Source organism: Macrotis lagotis, chromosome 1 (assembly GCF_037893015.1).
Source record: "Macrotis lagotis isolate mMagLag1 chromosome 1, bilby.v1.9.chrom.fasta, whole genome shotgun sequence".
Taxonomy (NCBI): Eukaryota; Metazoa; Chordata; class Mammalia; order Peramelemorphia; family Peramelidae; genus Macrotis; species Macrotis lagotis.
The window spans coordinates 864,770,876-864,794,466 of NC_133658.1; the positions used below are offsets into that span (position 1 = coordinate 864,770,876).

The 23,591-nt window shown below is 45.2% G+C and overlaps 1 protein-coding gene across 2 annotated transcripts in view; it reads right to left on the reverse strand.

Annotated features, from left to right (window-relative positions):
* Nucleotides 1–3,776: 3,776 nt before the first annotated feature.
* DHDDS (dehydrodolichyl diphosphate synthase subunit) overlaps nt 3,777–23,591 on the reverse strand; it is a 38,102-nt gene continuing 18,287 nt past the window's right edge. Inside the window, exons 7-9 of one of the 2 annotated variants that reach the window (XM_074218016.1) lie at nt 21,898–22,012; nt 13,172–13,279; nt 3,777–6,053 (exon numbers count right to left, since the gene is read on the reverse strand). In XM_074218016.1, coding sequence (XP_074074117.1) covers nt 5,817–6,053; nt 13,172–13,279; nt 21,898–22,012 — 460 coding nt within the window. In that variant the 3' untranslated portion in view covers nt 3,777–5,816. Of the gene's footprint in view, nt 6,057–13,171; nt 13,280–21,897; nt 22,013–23,591 lie in introns of both variants that reach the window. The other variant, XM_074218015.1, reaches the window with a different exon arrangement.

Below are 23,591 nucleotides of genomic sequence, written 5' to 3' on the forward strand. Positions count from 1 at the left end.
CGTTTTTCAAATGACAAAAAAGCCCTACATTTATAAAGACATATATATACATATATGTGTGTATATATGTACACATATTCATATTATACATACATATACATATACATATATATACACACTCAAACGATCTTAAAGAGTATTTGCCTAATCGTGAATCTTGCCTGAAACCTATTATTCTATTCCTTTTAGTGTTTTTTCTTCCCTCCCATGAACCAGGTTTCCAATTTTTAGTTAAGAAGCATTGTTAAGTTATTTTAAAAGAGATTGACTGTTGTTCTATAAAAGTCAACAAAGGGGAACTATATGACCTTGGACAAGTCACAGCCATAGAATTAGAACTATAAGGGACCTTCTTCAAGATCTAGTCTACTCCCCTCATTTTAGAGAGGAGGAAACTGAGGCCCAGAAAGGGAAAGTGTGCCTTGCCCAAGGTTCCCCCAAGTTGCAACTCCTCTCCCTGGGTCTCAGTTTCTTCATCTGTAAAATGGTGTTAGACTAGATGTTATTTTTGTGTCCTTTCTGGCTCTTAACATTTTACCATTTTATGAGTGGTGCTTCTGGAGTGGAGGGCAAAAATTTACGAGGTGCATGCAATCAATATTCTCAGCAGTCTTTGGGACAACTGGCAACACATGGCAGTGAAGGAGCAAATTTCTTATTGCAACTTAAAACGTCAGTTCAGTGAATTCCTGCTTTAAAATGGGCAGAAGGAAAAACTGCATTAACTGGAGGATACATAAATGGTTCAGATCCCAATGAGATTAGGTTGCTGCCATTAAATGGAATAGACAGTCTCTGAGGTTGCAGTAACTGGCTGAACAAGGAATACTTTACCTGGTCTGTTTTGGCATCTCCATTCTCTGCAGGGTTGTTCCCATCCTTACCGGAGTCAGCCTTTCCCTTTTTCCCTTTGGGTAACTTCTCTCCCTTCTAGAAAGAAAAGAAGATTTTTGGTAACACCCATTATTAACAATTCATAAGACGTCTGAAAAAAGCTCACCACTGATATAAGGACTAGGGCTTCTATGTAATACATGAAAATGAAATCTCCTGTTTAATCTTTCATAATAGCCTTGATATTTCAGTATAGCATAAGAAATGGTGTGAGAGAACCTGTTCTATCCTTTGCTAGTTCTGTGACCCTAGCCAAGTTCTTTAAATGGGGATAATACTTGGTGTGATGTAAATGTAAACTATTACTACAAATTCCATCAAGGCAGTGCTAATCGTATTTATCAGTTACCTTCCCAAGCACAGTGCCCACAAACCTTAAACACTAGTTGAATATGTTGCAATATTATCACAAAGCTCTTCATCAACTTAAGTATGTGGCTATTTAAATATGTAAATGAATCAGACAACACTGGTCAAGACTTTGACAAAAATTCTGCTGATGAGGAAAACGACAAGAGAACCAGTTTTACAAACTTCTTTTTATGAAAGATGTCAAGAACACAGTGAACATCTAAGAATCTGGCCTCAAATTTCATGTGGGAAATGAAGTCGGGCTGGGCAAGTTCCTTCCACTTACAATATCTCTCGATTCCCTTTCCTCCCCTCCCTTCCCCAACAGCTCCCCCGACTTACCTTTGCAGGTGCCTTTTTGGGTTTGGGCTCTGGCTTCGGAGGAGCAGGTTTCTAATGTCAAAATGGGAAGAAAAACGGGTCTAAAATTCAACTTGCACTACAGACTACCGAGAACGGCCAGGTTCGCGCTCTCGTTCGGAACCTCCGGCCCCTGGGGCGCCCCCCGCCTCTCAGGCCCGAAGGGGGGCTGCGGACCCCCGGGGCCCGCGAGCTCGGCCTCCTCGGCTCTCGGCCCGGGGAAGGGAGCGAGAAGCAGTACTTACGGCGGACAACCGCGCGGATCTCCTCTGTGGCTGGAGAGAGAAGGGGACACAGTCAGGGCGGCCCGGCCCGGCCCCGCGGCGCCGCGGTGACCTTCGCGGCCGGGGGCGGAGCCGCCAGTGCCCCCGGGCCCGGGCCCCCCCGCCCCGCCCCCGGCCCGCTCGCGGGGAGGAGACTAACTTACTTCGTCCTTCACCTTGGTCTTGTCCCCCTTAGCATCTCCTTCGGCCTGTGGGGAGGGCGGGGACAGGCGTTAGCGGGGCGGGGGCTCCCGGGCGCCCCCAGGGGCCGCCAGGCCCGGGTGTCTCGGGCAGGAGCAACAGCTGCGGCCGGTGCGAACCCCCCCCCCCGCCCCGTGGAGGGGCGGGGCCCGGCGCCCGTTTCCATGGCACCCGGCGAGCGCGCAGCGCGCCTGGCGCCGGGGGAGGGGAGTCGGAGCGCAGAAGAGCCCCCCGGCGCGCGCCGGCGCGGGGCTGGGGCGCGGGCCGGGGGGCGTGGGCGGGCGCGGGCCGGGGGGCGTGGGCGGGCCCGCGCTGCGTGCGTCCCACGCCGGCCCCGCCGCGCCGCCGCTCCGCGCCCAGGGGAGGGGCGCACACGTGGTGCAGGCCCCGCCCCGCGGGCGGTTGGCCCCGCCCCCTCCCCGCCGCGCGGCGGTTTTTTGGCGGCAGCCCGCGCTCCCCGCCCCCTCCCTCCCCTCCCCCTCCCCTCCGGGCCCGCGCGCGCCTCGGCTTTCCCGCCCTCCGGGTTTGAATTGTCCGCCCGGAGGGGAGGGGGCTCGGCGCGCGGGGTCGCGCGGGCCCTGGCAGCGGGCGGGAGGAGGAGGAGGAGGAGGATGACAGGCCCCGGGGGGAAGCGGGATCAACAGCCGCCAACATGGCTCCTCCCGCCGCCGCGGCCCCTCCAATATGGCCTCTGCCGCCCGCAGGCGCAGGGCGCCGGGAGCGGGGAGGCCGTGCCGCGCCCGGCCCCGCGGCCTCCCGCGCCGGGCCCGCCCGCCCCCGGCCCCGAGGGGGAGCGGCGGCGGCGGCGGCGGCCCGGCCGGGGGCCCGCGCCACGTACCTTTCTCTTGGGCATGGCGGTGGCGGCGCAGGGGCAGGAGCGGCGGAGTCTGGCACGGGCTGCAGCGGCGGTGGCGGCCGGTCCGGAGGTCGCTCCTGTCTCCTCTTCCTCACACTGCTCGGGCTCCGGGGGGTTTATAAAGTTTTTATAGCGCTGGGAGCCCCGGACCGGTTAGAACCGGATTTCACCTCCCGCCGCCGCTCATTGGCCGAGCTGGGGTCACGTGGGCGGGGTTTAAACTCACCTCCTCGGAGGGGATGGGGCGAGCGGGGGGAGCGCGAGGCGACTGCGCGCGGCGCGGCGGGGGCGGGGGGCGCGGGGGGTGGGCCGGGCTCCCGCCCCCTGCCCGGGGCCCCAGCAGCCTCGCGTGCGCGCCGCGCCGGGGAGGGCCGAGGCCGGGCCGGGCCGGCGCCGCCGGACGCGCCGCCGCGGGGCCTCCGCGCCGCCGCGGCCCCGACACTCACCTGCGCGCCGGCCGCCTCCCCGCGGCACGGTGCGGGCCGGGCGCCGCCGAACCCGCCAGGCAGGCGGGGCGGGAGCTGTCCTTTCAGCACCCTCCTCCGGGCCGGAGGCCGCCCGCACCCCCGCGGCCCCGGCCCGGCCCGGCCCGGCCCCGGCCCGGCCCCGCAGGCGCAGCAAGCGCGCCGCTGGCTTCTTTTTCGCCCCCGGACGCGTTTTGTCCAACCTATCCTAAAACACAACTGCACAAAGAGCGTCGTGGGGGGACTCGAGGGACAGGAAGGCAAACGGGGGGCCGGGACTGAAAGGAAAAGAGCAGAGGGCGTGTTCCCGACTCCCACAAAGGGGACCCGGGAGTCCCGTAGGCAAGCCCTTCCGTTGCACTGGTCGCAAACAACTTGTACAGGTGAGACAGTTACTCCTTTTTAATATATTCGAAGCCCAGGAGACTACAGATGAATCAATGGGGAGAAAGAAGGATGAAGTTAGATTCCAGGGCGGGAGGGCCACTTTAGGTACCACCCAATCTCAAAGTCTAGAGTGGGGTGGGGGTGGGGGGCGCAGATCAACATTTTCTTGCAACTAAGGTGCTCTCGCAACGGTACAAATTCAAACCACCTGTGTTTTGCGTGTCCTGCTCCAGACTGGATCGGCGGGCTCTCTCCCTCCGAGCTCACCGCAGCATCCCAAGTGCCCTGGGGTGTAACTCCTCCTTGCTCCACCCCACACACCTTTCCCAAAGACTGAAGGCCAATTAAGGTTACCAGCTCCATTAATCACCTGGACCGTTCTCCCTCGTAACCCAAGTCAATCTTGACCAATTTAGGCAAGCTGAGAAACAAGACTTACGCTATCCTTCCTGTCAGTCAAGCTCATCTAGAGGCCAATTCTGTTCATTGCCTCCAGCCCCTTGTTCCCTCTTAATTGTAGGGCTCCAAATTATAGCATAATTCATGGCTCCCTAATTAAAGCTGTCAACAGCCCATCTTAAAGCTGAGAAATACATAGCACCTGCTCTCTGGGAGCCCTGTGCCAAGCCTAAGTCTGGGGGGGGGGGGGAAGGAGGAAGAGATAAAGGCTTATTTCAAGGGGAAGGTAGTGGCTAGAAGTCTTAATACTTCTGGGAGAAATGCTTAATTCCAAAAACTTTGATGACAGTAAAGACACTTGAGGGTCAAGTAAATGGGGGGAAAAACATCCTCTGACAGCACTGGGGAAAATAGTCTGTAATCTTCAAGAAGAGACAAGAGTGGCATCAGGATGGGATTACAGTCTCACAGCTTTTGCTGCTATCCCAAGCACCTGAAGTGGAGGAGCTCAAGCAAGACAGCCCTTTTCAAAGTCGAAAAGGGGCCCAGCTGGTAATCCTCTGAGCGGCTTTATGTCTTCATAGGGCAAGGAGAGAGAAAGGAAGGACATAGCCCTTGACCCTTCCCTCTGGCTCATACTGTGGGATTCACCCTATTAAGGCTGAAAGCAGAGAACTGCTACCAAGTGAAGCTTTTCTAAGATGGGTCAGAAATGAACTGTTTATCAATGGGGCCATTAATGTCAGAGGCAGGACTATGGGCAGCAGTATCAGTCATCAGGGAATAGGTGTCCTTGCTTGCTGGCCTTGGAAGTGTCAGATAAAATGAGACTCAGACAAATGGACATACTGGCTGCCCCAATTAGCCAAGTTAAGAGGACCAGCTCTGGTTGGGACAAGAGGCTGGCCCCATGACCCTGCCTAAGAAAAGCATGTGGGCTGAGTCAACAATAATAGGTAATTAGATTGTCATCTGCAGGCCTAGTTCCACCACTGGAGGAGTCCAGGTTTTCAGCAGAACAATCAGGGTTGCCTGACATGCTAGGAGTGGGGAAGATCCAATAGCAGAGCCCAGGTGAAAATGCTCATGGGGGGGGGAACAGATGGCTAGCTTTCTATCTTCTTACCACCACTCCTAAAACAGTCACTAGCTTTCTGCTGTCAAATCCGAAGTGAAAACCTGTTGTGAGGAAAATGGAGGCATGGAGGTAGCAGGATGGACAATATGGTAGTTAGCAATAATTTCTAGGGTAAGGAAGTGCTCTATATCCAAATAAACATTAAAAAGTACTGTACAGAGGGGAGAGATGACGTTTGTCAGACAAAAAAACAAAACAAAACAAAAACAACCTGGCCACCAGCAGCTCAGGAGGTGATTTTAGGACCTGATGCTCACCAAGTTGCCCACAGGTACCAAGATAGCTATAGGGTGCCACAAGGAAGACATTCACCCTCTGTCATCCCTAACCAACCCCTCTGTGGGGGCATCAATTGACAACAATCTATCTGGGCACACAGACCCAATCCCCACCACACCTATTCCCAGGAAATCTCATTATCAGAACCCAAGTTGACTCTCCTCAGGAATGGTAGAGTGAGCCTTTAGCCAGCCAACAGGAACACAAACAGGCCACCTGTCCTCTCATGCTGATGCTGTGCCCAGGCGTGCCAGCCACTCTTCACGTTTGTGCTCCAGGGCCTGCAGGAAGCTCTGGACACGTTCCTCCCGTGTTGATGAGCGTTTATGCAAGAGAATCCGCCGAAGTTGGCTGTCCCTGCTGGGTCCACAGCCTTCCTGAAGCAGTTGCTCTGTCACAGCAGCCTGGTCACTCTCCAGTTGTTGCCTCTTCCGTTCTTCCACATACATTTCTCTGGCCTTCTGCTGGACATAAGCAGGGGAAGGGGAGCATGCATAAGGTTCAAGCAGGGCAGAGGCATGAGGAGGGTGACTGTTCTGGACAACAAGGGCAAGAAGTGATACCTGGTTTTGGATTTAGGGTGACCTGGGAGATGGTGAAGCAGAGGGGGAAGATAAAGACAACTTCAAGAGACAGCTTAATGTCACCAGAGAAAACCTCCACGTACACACCCTTACACCTTGAAGGATATCAGCAGGGAGGCCCAAAAGGGAAGAGGGGAAGCACTCCACACCTTGGTTACTGAGGAGCCCACCAGCTCCCCTCTGCACCCCAATCCTGTCTCTGCCTATTCAATCCCAACTCATCCTTCAGGTACCACCAGGCAAAAGTTAAACAGCCCTACAAACTACTTGTCTTTCAAGGAGGCTGGAAGAAGATGCTGCATTACTGCTTTCTTTTACAGATTAAGGCCATGTTTGTCCTTCCTTATCCATGAAGACCATATCAGAGGCAATGCCATGACAGGCACATGAAATGGATTTGAAAGAGGGGGCGCTGCGCTAAGTCAGTCTCACTTTCTCCTCCAGAGACATCTCTGGGTCCAGTGGCCAGATATGAATCAGGACAACTGGAGATGGCCCTGGATGTGAGGTAATCCAGGTTAAATGACTTGCCCAAGGTCCTCCAGCTAGCCCGGAAGTCAGAAGGACTGAGTTCAAAGAACAGATTATAAGGCAGTAAGGTTCAGACAGTTTAGGAAACTTTTTCAGAATCAGTGTCAGTGGCTCTTCTTCTGACATCACATAATACTTCTATAAAGCTTCAACCTCCTAGTTCTTTCCTTTTTCTGAACTCTAGAATTATGTCATAGCTCTCTTGGACTACTCACTACATTATCTCCTCTACAAAACTATGAAAAACATTGGGGAGGGGGAGAGCTGTTGGGGAGAAGAAGAAATAGATATTAAGCACCTACTGTGGGCCAGCCACTATGTTGAGGGCCTTACCACAATCCTGGCTGAGCTCCACAACAACCTTGGGCATAGATGACAGAATTACTCTCATTCGACAGATAAGGAAACTGAGGCAAATAGGGCTAAGAAACTTGTTCAGGGTTACACAGCTAGAGTGTCTGAGGCTGGATTCAAACTCAAGTCTTCCTGCCACTAGGCCCTCTGTGCACTATGGCACAGCAACTGGAAGCTTCTCTCTCTTTTCCTTTCTCCTTCCCTCCCACCCTGACTTTCTTTCTTGCATCAAATCCCCTCCCCATAGGAGAGGCATCAAAAATACAGCTCAACAACACTCCTTAGTTCAGCTCTGTCTGATGTTAATGGGTTGCTAGTTTAATTTAAAAAAAAAAAAGAAATATACAGGGGCAGCTAGGTGATGCAGTGGATAGAGCACGGGTCCTGGAGTTAGAAGGACCTGAGTTCAAATCTTGCCTCAGACACTTAAAACTCACTTAGCTGAGTGACCTTGGGCAAGTCACTTAACTCCATTGCCTTGCAAAAATCAATAAATAAAATGGGAATGAAGAGCACCCCTCTCAAGAGGTCCATCTGAGAGGATCACAAGATATAAAATATGCAAACCTTAGTGTTCTACAAACTTTAAAGAGCTAAGAATGCCAGCTATCATCATCATCATCATCATCACCATCACTATTATCAAACAGCCAATGTTCTATACCAGAATCACTGATTTATAATTGAAAGAGACCTTAAAGGTCAGCTAGGTCAATATCTTTCTATTGTAAATAAGAAAACTCAGCTCTGTTGTGGATAGGTACTAAATAAATAACAAAATCAAAATTTTAAAAGTTCATTGCTCTTTTTCTTTTTTTTTTTTTAGGTTTTTGCAAGGCAAATGGGGTTAAGTAGCTTGCCCAAGGCCACACAGCTAGGTAATTATTAAGTGTCTGAGACCGGATTTGAACCCAGGGACTCCTGACTCCAGAGCTGGTGCTTTATCCACTGCACCACCTAGACACCCACATTGCTCTTTCAACTAAGCATGCAGCCAAGATTTCAGTCAAATCGGTCCTCTGGGCTAGTAGTTCAAATCCTTGCTGCTTTTCTGTCTCATTTGTAACATCATCCCATTGCAGCAGAATGGAAGTGAACTGAAGGGAGTGACTGTCTCATTTTTGGATTTATGTCCCCAGGGCCAATAGTGTCTAGCACATATAGGCACTTAGACATGTCTATCTGATTGATGGCTCCAAGTATTGATCGATTCATGACATTTACATAGAATCACAGGCTTTTAAAAAATGAATGGTCCTTAAAGGTCCACTAGTTCCACTGCCTCATTTTTTTTTTTTAGTTTTTGCAAGGCAATGGGGTTAAGTGACTTGCCCAAGACCACACAGCTAGGTAATTATTGTCTGAGGCCGCATTTGAACTCGGGTACTCCTGACTTCAGGGCCAGTGCTCTATCCACTAAACAACCTAGCCTCCCCCAACAATGCCTCATTTTTTAAGAGAAAAGGAAGCCCAGCAAAATCAGATCCCAGATGGGACAAGAGGCATTCCTTGAGCTGGGGAACCATTGGACTCAAGAGGACACACACAAAGGACCCTGCCTGGAGGTCTATTATCAGTTAAGCAAAGAGCCCAATGGCTCTCCCTCCTTCAAAAAGACCAGGATCCCAACCCAATTAGATCTAGCTTTGACACCAAGGTTTTACCAAGAAGGTCTTATCAGAACTCTTCGGTCACAGATCTTCCAAAGGTCGCTGAACTCTGAATCATGCTGGCTATTCTCCTCTTCATCCAAAGGAAGCAACATACATTGAATGCCAACCAACCAAAGATCAAGCATTTGCTACCTTCCTTTCTTCCCCCCAAGCAAAGGGCAGACATAAGATCTTATATCATACAGTACCCAACACGTACAGCAGGTGTGTGATAAATGTTTGCTGTGATCTTGCTTGCATCTACTCCATGAACTATATGATCGGCCTAATGCTTAGCACAGGAAAGAGGGCAGGGGAGGGAGATGATGCCTGTGTGAACCACATCATGTCTGAGGTATACAAGGTCTTGTTTAAGGGACATGGTCCAAAGTCAGATTAGTGCAGCCCCTTCACCTTCATGAATTAAGAAGAAAGGGCAGTATAAAAAGGGCACCGAGGAGATCGTGAAGGAGCTCAGGCTCCCAGCCAACTCTGATAGCTCCTGGCCCTAAGCATCAGAAATGTAAGCGATCTATCCCCTCTCATCTTGTCTTTGCTCAGTGTACCAAAAGATATTTGGTTAGGTGTTGACTGAGGCTGTTGAATGAGCTCAGCTTAAGTTCTGTTAAAGATCTCTTATCAATTAATCATATGGGCTCTGTTCTGAGTCCTCCTAATGAAATACAGAACAATGAAATACTAACTGGTGTAATTTCCCAGTGTATGCCCTTTTTACTTCCAAAGAGTTCTCATTTAAGGGCTGCAGCCTATTCGTATACTGAACATTTTCCTCCAAATGTAATAGGCAAGGCATAAAATTTAGAAATACATAGAATTACAAGTCAAGAAATCAGGTTCTGACCATGTTGTGCCACCAACATACTTTGTGACTGTGAGGAAAAAATATCTCCAACTCTCAGCTTGTTTACTCTTCCAGAAGATGAGGGGAGGAGCAGGAGTCAGTGATGTCCACACTGCCTCCACCAGATCTGAGTGTTGGGATTCTATATTTCCTGTTGGTTCCTCCACAAGTTTACAATACCTGATGAAGGATTACAAAGGATTACAAAGACTCCTCCTCCCTAGATCCTATCTCTGAAGGTGCTCCCAATCCTGTCCTTCCTGTGCCCATGGGCACCTTGTGGCTTTCTCACTGCTCACCTAGATGGCCCTGCAGACCTCCATTCAGGTTCCTGCCTCCTCCTGTGCACTGAGTTCAGAGATGTCTGCCCAGACAGCCCTTCTTGCTTCCTTCTGACCCCACTGAGGTCTGGCTAATCTCAAAGCCCAGCTCAAGTTCTGCTTTGTCGATGAAGCTCTTCCCGATCAATCAACCTACCTTGAAAATCATTTATCACTTAATTTCACTTTATAAATGAAGAAACTGAGGTCCAGATTAGAAAGGTTATTTTTCTATCTCACACCTCTCAGACTGGCCAATATGACAAGAAAGGACAATGATCAATGTTGGAAGGGATATGGAAAGTCTGGGACACTAATACTTTGTTGGTGGAGCTGTGAACTCATCCAGCCTTTCTAGAGAGAAATGTGAAATTATGCCCAAAGGGCAACAAAAATATGCATACCCTTTGATCCAGCAATACCACTACTGGGTCTATACCCTGAAGATATGATGAAAAAGGGTAAAAACATCACTTGTACAAAAATATTCATAGCATCCCTGTTTGTGGTGGCAAAGAATTGGAAATTGGGTAAATGTCCTTCAATTGGGGAATGGCTTAACAAACTGTGGTATATGTATATCATGGAACACTACTGTTCTATTAGAAACTAGAAGGATCTGCATGAATTGATGCTGAGCAAGATGAGCAGAACCAGAAGAACATTGTACACTCTAACAGCATCATGGGGGTGATAACCAACCTTGATGGACTTGATCATTCCATCAGTACAACAATCAGGGCCTATTTTGGGGTATCTGCGATGGAGAATACCATCTGTATCCAAAGAAAGAATTATGGAGTTTGAACAAAGACCATTACCTTTAATTTGGAAAACAAACAAACAAACCTATTATCTTATTATGTAATTCTGCTATCTCTTTTACTTTATTTTTCTTCCTTAAGGATATGATTTCTCTCTCATCACATTCAACTTAGGTCAATGTATACCGTGGAAACAATGTAAAGACTAACAAACTGCCTTCTTTGGGGGTGGGGGAAGATTGGGGAAAAATTGTAAAATTCAAAATAAATAAAATCTTAAAAGAATTTAAAAAGAAAAAGAAAGAAAGGTTATTTTTCCAAGGTTACACAGCTAGTCAATGAGACTTGGGAACAGAGCCCCTGGTTTCTCTCTTCCTCATATAATCTATACTATTTAAAGAGTGCACAAGTAAAAATAGCATCTTATTTTTCTTGGATTCAGGTATTATAGAGCACTTCATATTGTTCACTATCTTCTTATGGGCACAAGTCATTTCCTAACCAGATACAAAACCATTTCACAACTTATAAGCAGTAACAACTTATTATTTTTCTTGACATTGGAGGTAGAATTATGGTGATAGTGTCTTGGCTTGTTTCTAGCTCTGACAATAAAGAGATAACTCCTGATAAGTCAATTAACCTTTGTGTCTTGAATTTCCACTCTAAAATGGGGAGAGTATGGGATAGGCAGTGCAGGGTAACAGATAGAGGGCTAGCCTAGAATCTGGAAGATCTGTGTTCCAATCTTGCCTCTCCTTCAAAGTAGGGATATAATCATGAGCAGGCCCTCTAACATCTCACAGTTGTCAATCTGCCTTGTTAGAGGGAGTTTCCATACCACACCTTCCCTACAAGTATAAAATCATAGGTCTGGACCCAAAAAAATGCCTTAAAAGACCCTTTGTATCAATCACAGGCTTGTTGCAATAAGAACATCTTCGAAATATTAAAATGCTTTACACAAATGTGAGTTATCATTTTTGTTATTCTTACTATTATGATTGTTTTCTCTCTCCCCCCCTCAGTAATGATTATAATGATATAAAACTTTACATTTGTATCAGCCATTGCTGTTTCCCAAAGACAGCCCAGCAGGATGCCTGGAGGCCTGGACTTCCTTTAACACTGCTGTACTAGGTGTGAAAGCCAGGGCCAGGCAAATTGATAACCTTTCTCAGGCACCAGTCAGCTGCCTTCTGATTCCTAGGTTAAGATTCCTGCACTCAAACACCATATCCACAGTGTGACCATAAATATGCTCAATAAACATCTTAACTAATTAACTAACAGAGATCTTTTCAAGAACCTTTGGCCTTTACATGGTCAAGAACAAAATTATGGCCCTGGAAAGCCAATAGCCAACCCTTCCCCCATGCCCTACCTGAATCCTGTCAGGACACTTCAAAACTCTTGTGGTACACACACAAACCACAGTTCACTGTCCTCTCAGGGCAAGGTAATCTGGCCAAAGCTACTTGCAAATGCCAATATTGCCTTACTGGTTTTAAGGGGGAAAGATTTATTTCCAGATGTTGTTGCTCTTGGGAAACCTTACCAGGTGGTACCACAGTCCTGGTTTTCAAAGCAGGACTGATTAATGGATTACAATGTGTGCCAAACACCTGTAGGGTCCTGAACTGGGATAGGGGTAGAGGGAAAAATTTACAAGTAAAAAAACGCCTTGCAACAGCCAGAATGGTTACCACAAAGCCCCTGGCTTGATACACTCAAATGTGAATCCCATAGGCTTCCCTTATTCAAAGCCTAACTCTCCTTTTATTTTAGACACAATTCTAATGAAATTATCTAGTCTTTCCAGCCTAAAGCAGACATGGGAAGCAGCAAATCAGAAAAGATGTAGACTGGTGTTAAAGGGAGGCAGCATGACAGCAGGAGGATGACTTTTAAGTCATCAAGAAGGGTTAAATTATATACAGTGTATTCTGTTTAAGAAGGCAGAGAAAGGTATTTTAGGGCAATTTCATTTTTAAAATGTTAAGTTGTATTTAATGAAAAGGTTTGGCTCTTAAAGGGGGTAAGTGGAAATTCCCCTATATGGAATAGTTCAATCCCCTATGACATTCAATAAACGAACCATTACTTTCAGTTTGAAAGGAATGGTTATGAAATGCGTTGAAGGGCCCCAAGTTCTAATAATCTGGAGCTTATTGAGCAAGACCAAATCATCTTTAGACCAAGCAGAGTGATGTGTATTTTGACACTTTAGGGACTGTCTTTTTGGACCAAAGAGTTTGAATTACCCAGAAGCTATTCCAGAGGTACAGCAAATACAACTGCAAGGACTAGAAAGGCTGTAGTTTTGTTTGAGGATCATTGGCTGCTGTTGCTCTGCAGGATGCAGGCTTCCTCCACTGTTTGATAATCTCAGGGGACAGAGGGCCACAGGGCTGACAAGCCTTCTTTGTGAGGTCAAAAGGGTTCTGTGGAAAGAAGTCCTCCACTTCTTTCCCTCCCTTGCCTTTTACCCAGGCAGACTCTAGGCTCTTACCTGTAACATGCTGTGGTTCATCTGGAACTGCAAGATGGCTTCACAGAGGTTCCAGAAGGAGTACTCTGGCCAGAGAATGGGTTGAAACACCAGGCAAGAATGAGATGTCTAGCAGGGGTGGGCAGAGAAGGGAGAAGATAAAACACAGTTCAAGCATTCTGCCTACTGAGACCTCACTAGCCCTCCCTGGTGGCCCAAGCCCAAGAGGGAGGACACAGCTGAGGGCAGATGCACACCAGTGTGGTGGCTAGAATACCCCAATGTGTGTTAGACAAAAAGGCTTGGATACAATCTGGTCTCAGACACTTAATAATTACCTAGCTGTGTGGCCGTGGGCAAGCCACTTAACCCCATTTGCCTTGCAAAAAAACCTAACAATTTGGAGCGGCTAGGTGGCGCAGTGGATAAAGCACTGGCCCTGGTCAGAAGTACCAGGCTTCAAACAAAAAAATAAAAGGCTTGGATACAAATCCCATATATTTACTTACTTTGTGACTCTAGGCCAATCCCTTTACCTCTCTACCTTCACACCTGATCTGTAAAACAGGGACATTACTATTTATGAGGAAGCCAAGGCAGCTAGATACACAGTAGATGAAGAGATCCAGGAGATGTGGAATTCAAATTCCCACCTTGACTGGTTGTCATTCTTTATTCTTGAAGAGGACCCAAATGACATCACTATGTGGGAGACAAATTACAGCATCTGATTGTGGCTGATCAGACCACAAGGAGCTCAAATACTCTACCACAGGTTGGGGACAGATAGTCCATGTGAACACTTGGGGTGGGCACTCTGGACTTGTGCATCTCATGTTTCCTTTGAGCTGCTTCCATTCTGCTTTGATCACAAAGCACAGCACTCTCTGAAGAGGACAAGTCACGCTGGGTGGTCCTGTGCACATCTCATAATTGATTCCAAAGTTCTTTAGAGACCATGAGTGTCCGTGTGTCACTTTTTCTGACTGCTGCTTGCACTGCATTCTCCATATCATAGTCTTTTTGGCAAGCATACATGACAGACACCTACTACTAGCTGGGTGACTTCAAGCAACTGGCAATGCCTGCCTCAGTTTCCTTATCTGTAAAATGAGCATACCAACAGGAACTCCCTTTCAGAGCTGTGTGAGAATCCAATGACATAATACTGCCAAGTTTAGCAGCAAGTAAACTTGCTAACCACTTCAAAGTCAGACAGGGGGCAGCTAGGTGGTGCAGCGAATAGAGCACCGGCCTTGCAGTCAGGAGTACCTGGGTTCAAATCCGGCCTCAGACACTTAATAATTACCTAGCCTTGTGGCCTTGGGCAAGCCACTTAACCCCATTGCCTTGAAAAATCTAAAAAAAAAAAAAGTTAAACAGGATCCCCTCTGGTTTCTTGAGTGGGATTCACAGTCCCCAGGCGTGGCTCCATGACATGCAGTAATGGAACTTTTCTGCTCAGGGGGAGTCAATCTCATTAGACAGTTCTGTTCCTTCTTGGACTGAGCCACAAACTGGCCACACTTCCCTTGACTGGGCAGAGTTCTGCCCTCCTCCACAGGAAAGCTCTTCAAAACCTCTGGAAAACAGTGGTCATCTTTTTTGTTTCGTCTTGAGGTCAAATCCACCTCCTCCCTTTTTTGCTCTTCTGGACTCTCCCACTTGTTAGCCCTACTTTATAAACATGATGGCTATTCTGCCTGAAGATGGGGGCCCAGATGGGGTTTGACCAGCACCGAGCCTCGTGGGCCTTTTACTTCTATTAAGGCAGCTCAAGACTGCATTAGTTTATGACATGGTCTTTTCATCATAGCCTGTGGCCAATGATTCCCATCCCACCCCCCTGCTTTTTTCACTTGACCTGTTGCCAAGCAGGCTTATCCTACAGCTTGTACTTTGTTTTATGGCTAATCTATTATGTTGACAAGTTCCATCCCCCTCAGTGTCCAGCTGTGTATGTGAGCAATAGTTCTATAGTCAAAAAGAAATTATTTCCACTGACAACAGTTAATAAGAATAAAGCTGAGTTTGCATAGATGTGGTCTCTTTCATAGGCTCTGACCCTAATATTTCCAAGATGCCATTTGGTGAAAACATCACACTCTCTCAGAATCTGAGAAGTAGGGTTGAAATCCCTCCTTCCTATGCTTATTCTAGCTATGCCTATTACTTAAACTCATTGGGTCTGATTGTCATCTTTTGAAATGGGGAGTTGGCTAACTTTGGAGTATCTGTGATGGAGAATACTCTCTGTATCCAGAGAAAGAATTATGGAGTATGAACAAAGACCAAAGATTATTACCTTTAATTAAAAAAAAAACCCATTATGTTATTATATAATTTTGCTATCTCTTATATTTTATTTTTCTTCCTTAAGGATATGATTTTTCAACACATTCAATTTAGATCAGTGTATAGCATGGAAACAATGTAAAGTCTAACAGACTGCCTTTAATGGGGGGTTGGGGGATGTAAGTGAGATTAGGGGAAAAAATTGTAAAATTCAAAAATAAATAAATTAATTAAAAAAGAAATGAAGAGTTGGCTCCCTATGTCCCTTCAGACTCTAAATCAATGATCCTAAGACCATCAAGAGGCAGCTTTCATTTTCTTCCTTGTGACTTCAGTTGCATGCCCCAAAACAACACTGGAAGACTCAAAGGTACAAGGGAGAAGAGGAATAGGACCCTCACCAAATTGGATGAAGGGTGAAAAGACAGAAAAAAATGATCATCAGCTACACAGCCTAAGGCTCACTCTTTATCAGACTGTTGAACATATTGAGTGGAAACTCAACAAAGGAGGATCTGCATTTTCAAAGCTCATTATTTTTCACACTCTTCCATGGATCCTTGTTAATACAGACTGGAACATCACAGTCTGTTCACTCTTCAAGTATCTGAAGTCACCTATTGTGTGTCTTTCAATTTCTCCAGGGTAAAATTCCTTAATTCCTCAGTGTCCAGGTTCTTTATCCTTAGATTTTTAAGAGAATGCCCTAACTGAAAAGATGTAGTTTAGGCAGAGTTAAATGTGACAATTATTTTCCTTGAATTGTCTGGGTGTTTTTATAAATGTAGCCTAAGAGAATATTCCTCCTGGTGGACAAGAGGAATTACAAACTATTTCTGAAAGGCCCTCTGCTCCTCAAAAGGTATGTCTCCTCATTTTTTTTTAAAGGTTTTTGCAAGGCAATGGGCTAAGTGTCTTGCCCAAGGTCACACAGCTAGGTAATTATTAAGTGTCTGAGGCCGCATTTGAACTCAGGGACTCCTGACTCCAGAGCCAGTGCTCTATCCACTGTGCCACCTAGCTGCCCCCGTCTCCTCATTCTTAAAAAAGTTTCACTTGACCCAACCATTCGCATTAGTCTTGGCTAAAGGATAGTCTTTTTTTTTTTTTTGGCAAGGCAATGGGGTTAAGTAACTTGCCCAAGGTCACACAGCTAAGTGAACTCAGTCCTTCTGACTGCAAGGATGGTGTACTTTATCCACTGTGCCACCTAGCTGCCCTGAAGGAGAGTCTTTTAAAAGCTATAGGCTTTCGTCTCACCTTGGCTTTCTCCTTAAGAAAAGTTGTTGCTGACAACGTAAAGACTATCAGACTGCCTTCTGTGGGGGCTGGAGGGAAGTGAGATTGGGAGAAAAATTGTAAAATTCAAAAAACAATTAAAAAAGATTCATATGCAAAAAGAATGATTGTTGTTGCAGTAGCTAGGTGGAAGAGTGGATAGAGCATCGGACCTAGAATCAGGAAGACCTGAGTTCAAATCTGGCCTCAGACACTTGACTCCTACTAGTTGTGTGACCTTGGACAAGCCACTAAACACCACTGCCTTGCAAAAACAAAAAAAAAAGAAAGAAAAGAAAGGTGATGTCTAGTCCTCTACTCTAAGTTCATTCTAAAACCTCTGGTCTTTGACTGAAATTCTTTCTCTGAAATTGCTGTCTCTAGTCACCAGTGCTCATAATTCCCAAATCTAATAGCCTATTCTTAATCCTCATGCTTCATGACTCCTCTACAGTCTCTGACCTGCATACTCTTTTTTTTCTCTAGGTGTTCAAGACACTGTTCCCTCTTTGTACTCTGCTTACCTGTCTGTTGGCTCCTTGGTTTCCTTGGCTGAATCTTCATCTAAGTCACCACCATTTACCCAAAGCTCTGTCCTGAGTTCTCTTCTCCCTCTATAATTTTTTGCTTGCTCCCACTGGCTCTCAGGGGTTCAATTATCATCTCTATGTAGCTGGCTCCTGAGCTTTATATCCTGACCTAATCTTGTCCAGAGCTCCTGCAATACTACCTGCCTTTTGTACAACTTGAATTGAGTATCTTATAGGCATCTCAAATTCCACCAATCCTAAACAGAACTCTTTATCTATGCCTCCAAATTGCCACCCCCACCACTTTCCTATTACTGTTGAGGATACCACTGTCCTCCCACTCACCTAAGCTACACTCTTTCACTCCTCAATATCCTTCACCCCACACATGCTACCTGTGGACACATCTCATTTCTACCTTTCCAATATCCTTCTCTTTACTCACATAGGCACCACCTCTGTCAATACAGGTTCTCATTATCTTTTGCCTAGACTACTGTAATAGTTTTTAATAATCTTCCTGCATCAACTCTTTCCCTATTTCCTGTTCCTTTTTCATTCATCTGTCAAAATGATTTTTCTAAAGCACAAATCTGAGCAGGACTTGACCACTAGAAAGGAATTCTCCTAGGAAGGAAATTTAATTAGAAAACTCACTCCTCTGGTGCTAACATCTAGTATCACACAAAAGATCATAGGAATTTGGGGTTAAGGATAGCATTGCTGGTGGTGGTAGTGGGGGGGGGGGGGGAGAAAGGGTTGTTAGATTACAGGAAGCCAATAGGCTATTTTAAAAAAGGGATCACAATCTTTTAAATAAATGAGTTCTGGATTCAAAGTTTGAAGGATTCATAGAAACATTTAAATCTACCCCTATCCAGCATCAGAATTCCCTCTCCAGGATTCTTATATGACAGATGGTCATTCCACCTTGACTGGAACATGTCTGTTGACAATTGGATGTGAAGGGAGAAGAGTTATTTCAAGCCATGGTCACCATGGTATGCCTTGGGCTCTGCAGCCCTTGCTTCCTCATGTATAAAATGAGGGATCTAGCCTCTCTACATAATTTCCAAGATCTTTTCCAGTTATAAAATCCATGATTGGGGCAGCTAGGTGGCACAGTGGATAGAGCACCAGCCCTGGAGTCAGGAGGACCTGAGTTTAAATTTGACCTTAGACACTTACTAATTATCTAGCTGTGTGGCCTTAGGCAAGTCGCTTAACACAACTTCAAGCAACTCACGTAATCTCTTGGTATACTGGGCAACCATGAGAAGACAAATTACAGATCAGCTGCCAAGCTACAATAGTAGAGGGAATTTTCTCACAAGGAAATCCAGGCTGGATAAGAAAGATTTAATAAAAAATTTAAAAAAAAAGACAACCTAACTAACATATTTATGCAGCCTATCAACACATATGTATGTATTTATGCAGCCTATCAACACATATGTACACACCTAGTCTTTTCTCTCTAGAATAGAGATGAAGTCTCTCCCAGTAATTGAGGAATGTGTTTTCTATTTCATTGCATCAAGGTTCAACCACTGGACACTGAGATCTGTCTCCAGGCAGTTTATAGACTAAAGGGATACTTAGGATATGAACAAGCAAATAAAAATAAAACACCTTAACTAAATTGTTTCCCCTTACCAAGCTCAACTCCTCTTTGTGGGCACTTGATCACATGTACTCCCATTTTCTCCAGCAAACTGTATCTTCAATCATGGCTCTCCTCAAATGTTCATTTTCTCCCTGCTTCCTTTCTAATGCTTTCAAAAATATTCAATGGTTCCCTCCTCAAGCAAACTCTTCTCTGCCTCTATTTATCTTCTTACTCTTTCCTACACCTTTGCAACATGGCTTCCAACAATCTCTTAACTGAAACGACTCTCAAAATAAATCAGCTACCATTAACTTCCTATAATGACCAGATCTGAAAAATTTTCCCAGGCCTCATTCTGATGTATATGCATTATGCCATAAATAAGTAGGCTCTCTCCTCTTGGATATTCTCCCTTCTCTAGAATTTTGTGACATTAATCTCCACTATTTCTCCTCCTACTTGTTCAACTGTGCCTTCTCATTCTCCTTTGCTGGCTTATAATACACCCTAATGCAAGATTCTATCCTAGGTTTTCTCTTCTTCCTCCTCTCATGAGCTTCTGTTGATCTAACTACCAACCCTATGTAGATGATTCCCAGATTTCTATATTCAGACCCAATTTTTCCTCTAATCTTCATCAACTATGTCTTATCACTCTTCTGGGTATTTCACATAGGATGCCCCAGATATTCTTTAAATGCAACATACCCTAAACAAAATTCATTCTCTTTTCCCCTAATCTTTCCTTTTTCCAAATTCCTATTTCTATCCAAGGTACCACCATCCTTTCATATCCTAGGTTTATAATCTCAGCATTATCCTGGATTCCCTCATAACTTAACAAATCCAATCAAGTACCAAATCTTGATCTTTGTACTTTCACAACATCTCTTTTATCCAACCCCTTCTCTCTACTCACAGCTACCCCCTTACTTTAGATCCTCATCATCTCAACTAGATTATTGCCAAAAATCACCTAATTATATCTTCCTGTCTGAAGCTTCTCCCTATTTCTGTCGATCCTACACAATGATGTCAAAGGACTTTTCCTTAAACATAGATTTGTGCAACTCCTACATTCAATCAAGCTTCCTTTAGCTTATATGATAAAAACATAAACTTCTTCTATTTAGCTTTTAAAATCCTAACACAATTTGATCTCAGCCTATCTTTTCAATCTCAATGGACATTATACCCAAGTTTAATAAACTGTTTTGAGTGAATTTCCCCAACTGTAAAAAGAGAGGTCTGGCTCAACAGTTGTGAGAAATAACTATCGAAGGGCACAAGAAAATGTTTGACTCTAGAAAGACTTTTAGACTTTGATCCAATGGTTGGGTCTTATAGGAACAGGTGAAGATATTCCTAAAATTGCTCCTCCCAGTGGATAGAGCACCGGCCCTGGAGTCAGGAGTCCCTGAGTTCAAATCTGGCCTCAGACACTTAATAATTAACTAGCTGTGTGGCCCTGGGCAAGCCACTTAACCTTATTTGCCTTGCAAAAACCTAAAAAAAAAAATTTTTTTTAATTTTTAAGTTTATTTATTCTTATTTTGTACAAATAATGTTTTTTATACATCACTAAAATATTCTTGTTTAAGAGTAAACATAATACCCCCTCCCCCCCAAAAAATATAGACCCACATGAGCAATAAAGTAAAGGGGAGAGGAAAAAAATAATTAAAATTAAAAATAATAATAATAATAATTGTAGGTATGGCCAGGTGGTACAGTGGACAGAGCACCAACCCTGGAGTCAGGAGCACCGGAGCCCAAATCCGGCCCCAGACACCCAACAATCACCCAGCTATGTGACCCCATGCACACCACCCCAACCCCATTGTCCTACAAAAACAAACAAAAAGGACCCAAAATAAAATAGTAATAATAATAATAATAATAATGATAATAATAATGATAATGATAATAATAATAATGATAGCAGAGGCAGCTCGGTGGCGGACAGGGCACTGGCCCTTGAGCCAGGAGCACCCAGGTCCAAATCCGGCCTCAGACACCCAACAATCACCCAGCTGTGCTGTCCCAGGTAGGCCACCCAGCCCTATTTGCCCTGCAATGCCCCCCCAAAAAATAATAATCAAAAAATGTGCTTCAGTCTGTGTTCCAACACCACCAGCTCTGTCACAGGTGGATCACATTCTTTATGATAAGTCCATCACAAAAGTTAAAAAAAATTGCTCCTCCCCAACCTTGGCATTAAACCCCTTATTCATAAAATTTAGCAAACACTTTTCCCTTGGAACTTAAGGACTAGGGATTTTTAAAAAAAATCATTCCAAAAAACAATATATAGCACTTATTTTTACAAGGATATTAATAGATAAAGGGAATGAGAATGATGAGGGAATTAAAAAATATGCCACACAAGGTTCAGTCAGTGAACTGAATTTGTCTAGCATAGAGAAGATAAGACTTGGGATTGGACAACCCTCCCTCTCACTCACACTCACACTCACACTAAGCTCCTATTATGTGTAAGCCTTTGTACTACACTCTCTGTAAGTGCATGAAAGCCTATCCTATGGACAAGAATTTCAATTTGTTCTGCTTGATCTTCCATAAGAAGGACTAGGAATAATGGAAAGTAGAATTAGGATGACTTTAAGGGAAAACTTCTGATGATTGAAGTTTTCCCAAAGTATAATGAGTCACTTCAGGACTCCCCGGTAACTGGAGGTTTTCAAGCAGAGATTACACAACCTGCTGTTGGGAACATTCCAGGGGAAGTTTCATGCTTTGGACTGAACTTGGTCATCTCTGAGATAGCTTCTAGTTCCAATTCTGTAACTATCTTAATTTGTCTCTATGGTTCCATCAGGAAGATGGAGACAGTAGATGAGGTCATGAGAGGAAATAACATTTTCTGGACCTGTTAAGCTTCCTCATTGTATCTTCTTTGTACCCTCAAGTCCTAGTGGCATGGGACTCTTGGAATGACTCATGTCATCATTTAGACCAGGCAATTCCTTGCCATCTGTCCACTTCTGGGCAAAGATACAGATTGGGATACCTACCTGCCAAAGCAAGAAGTCACTCAGCCTCACTTCCCCAGAAGTCCGGATCAAGATGTCAGGATTGGGGGAATTGTTGGTGTAGAGACACTTATCGAGTAGAGACTCTGAGACATCACTAAATCAGGGAAAACATACAGATGCATATTCAGTGACCAGCCCTCCCAGAATTGTGATAGATTTTCACTCATTCTAAGTAGACACCCAAGAAGAAAGAAACATGCATCTTTCCTGACTCTCTAGCAAGGAGTTTTCCCCAACCAAGGACATAAGCTATTTCAAATTCTTCAATGACTAGGTTCCAACATTTAGCCACTCTAATTCTCAAAATTACTATGACTTCTCAATCTCCAGAAATAAAAATAAGAAAAAGGAATTTTGCTAGTGCTATTATATTTTGGGAGATTCAGAGGCAAAAGTCAAAGAATTTGTCTGAGTTGATTGTGATGTTATCTGAGGAGTAACTGTTTCTAATTTCCCATGCCTGTAAAATGGGGAAATCAACAAAACTCTTTTTTTTTTAGGTTTTTCCAAGGCAATGGGGTTAAGATAAACTCTTTTGAGGAAAATGAAAGATGATTAATTAAAAATTCACTATGAGCCAGGCACTGTGCTAAGCACTTAATAATCTCATTTGTTCTTCACAACAACCCTGGAAAGTAGGTAGGAACTTTGATTATCCCCATTTTTACAGTAGAGGAAACTGAGGCAAACAAAGTAGTGACTTTTTGGGTATTATACAACTAGTGCCTCAGATCTTCAGTCCCAGATCTACTTCTGTGCTACTAGCTACTCTGGGTAAAGTTTTGGTTGCTGCCAATAGCTCATGGGATGGATCTTCAAGGTAGAGTTTGCCCCCGCCCCCCAGGGTCAGAAACCTGAACTGAGTCCTCACCTCCTTCTGCTTTTTCTATGATACACTTCCTAGGACTAGGGATGAAGGGCTTTTGTATGCTGTAAATTACTCTATAAAAAGAGCTAGTATTACTAGCATCTACAACGTATAACAAAAGACGGAGGCCGTCACTTTAAATTTCACTGCTATCCAATCTGTCCTGGCAACACAATCTGGTACAAAGCTCTGAGATGGAGTTTGGAAATTTAGGCTCTTGACATGGTCATTACTGTGCTGTGTGACTTCAGGTACAGCACTTCCCTGGCTAGGTTTCATCTGCAAAATGGGAAAACTTGCTGTGGTGCTGATTGCAGACAATAGGCAGAGAATTAAAACCCAAGGTCAAAGTAGTTTTAATGGAGCAAAAATGGTGGCTCTCTCCAATTCCTCCCCAAACAACTCCAAATCACACCTCAGAACAGATTCTGGAGATGTAGAATCCACAAAAGAACAGGACAAAACGATTTTGTGGCCCAAAACAACCTAGAAGGTTGGCGAGAAAGGTCTGTCTCACTGGGTTGAGAATGGAGTGTAAGCCACACCCTGGCAAACCAGCAGCAGGTCTTGGAAGCCACTAAAACAGCAGCAATGGCTTTGGGAGATCTCAACCCACAGATGGCAAGGGGATCGGACAACTGGTCAGAGGGAGATTACAGGGAATCTACTGGGTGTTAGGTCTCTGCTGCATTGCCCACATATGTATCCAGGGCAAGGAGGAGTACTAGTACACCAAGGCTTGTGGCCATAGGGAAATGGCTACTTTGTAAAAGGTGAAAAAGAATGGTTGATCACAAGCCAGAAG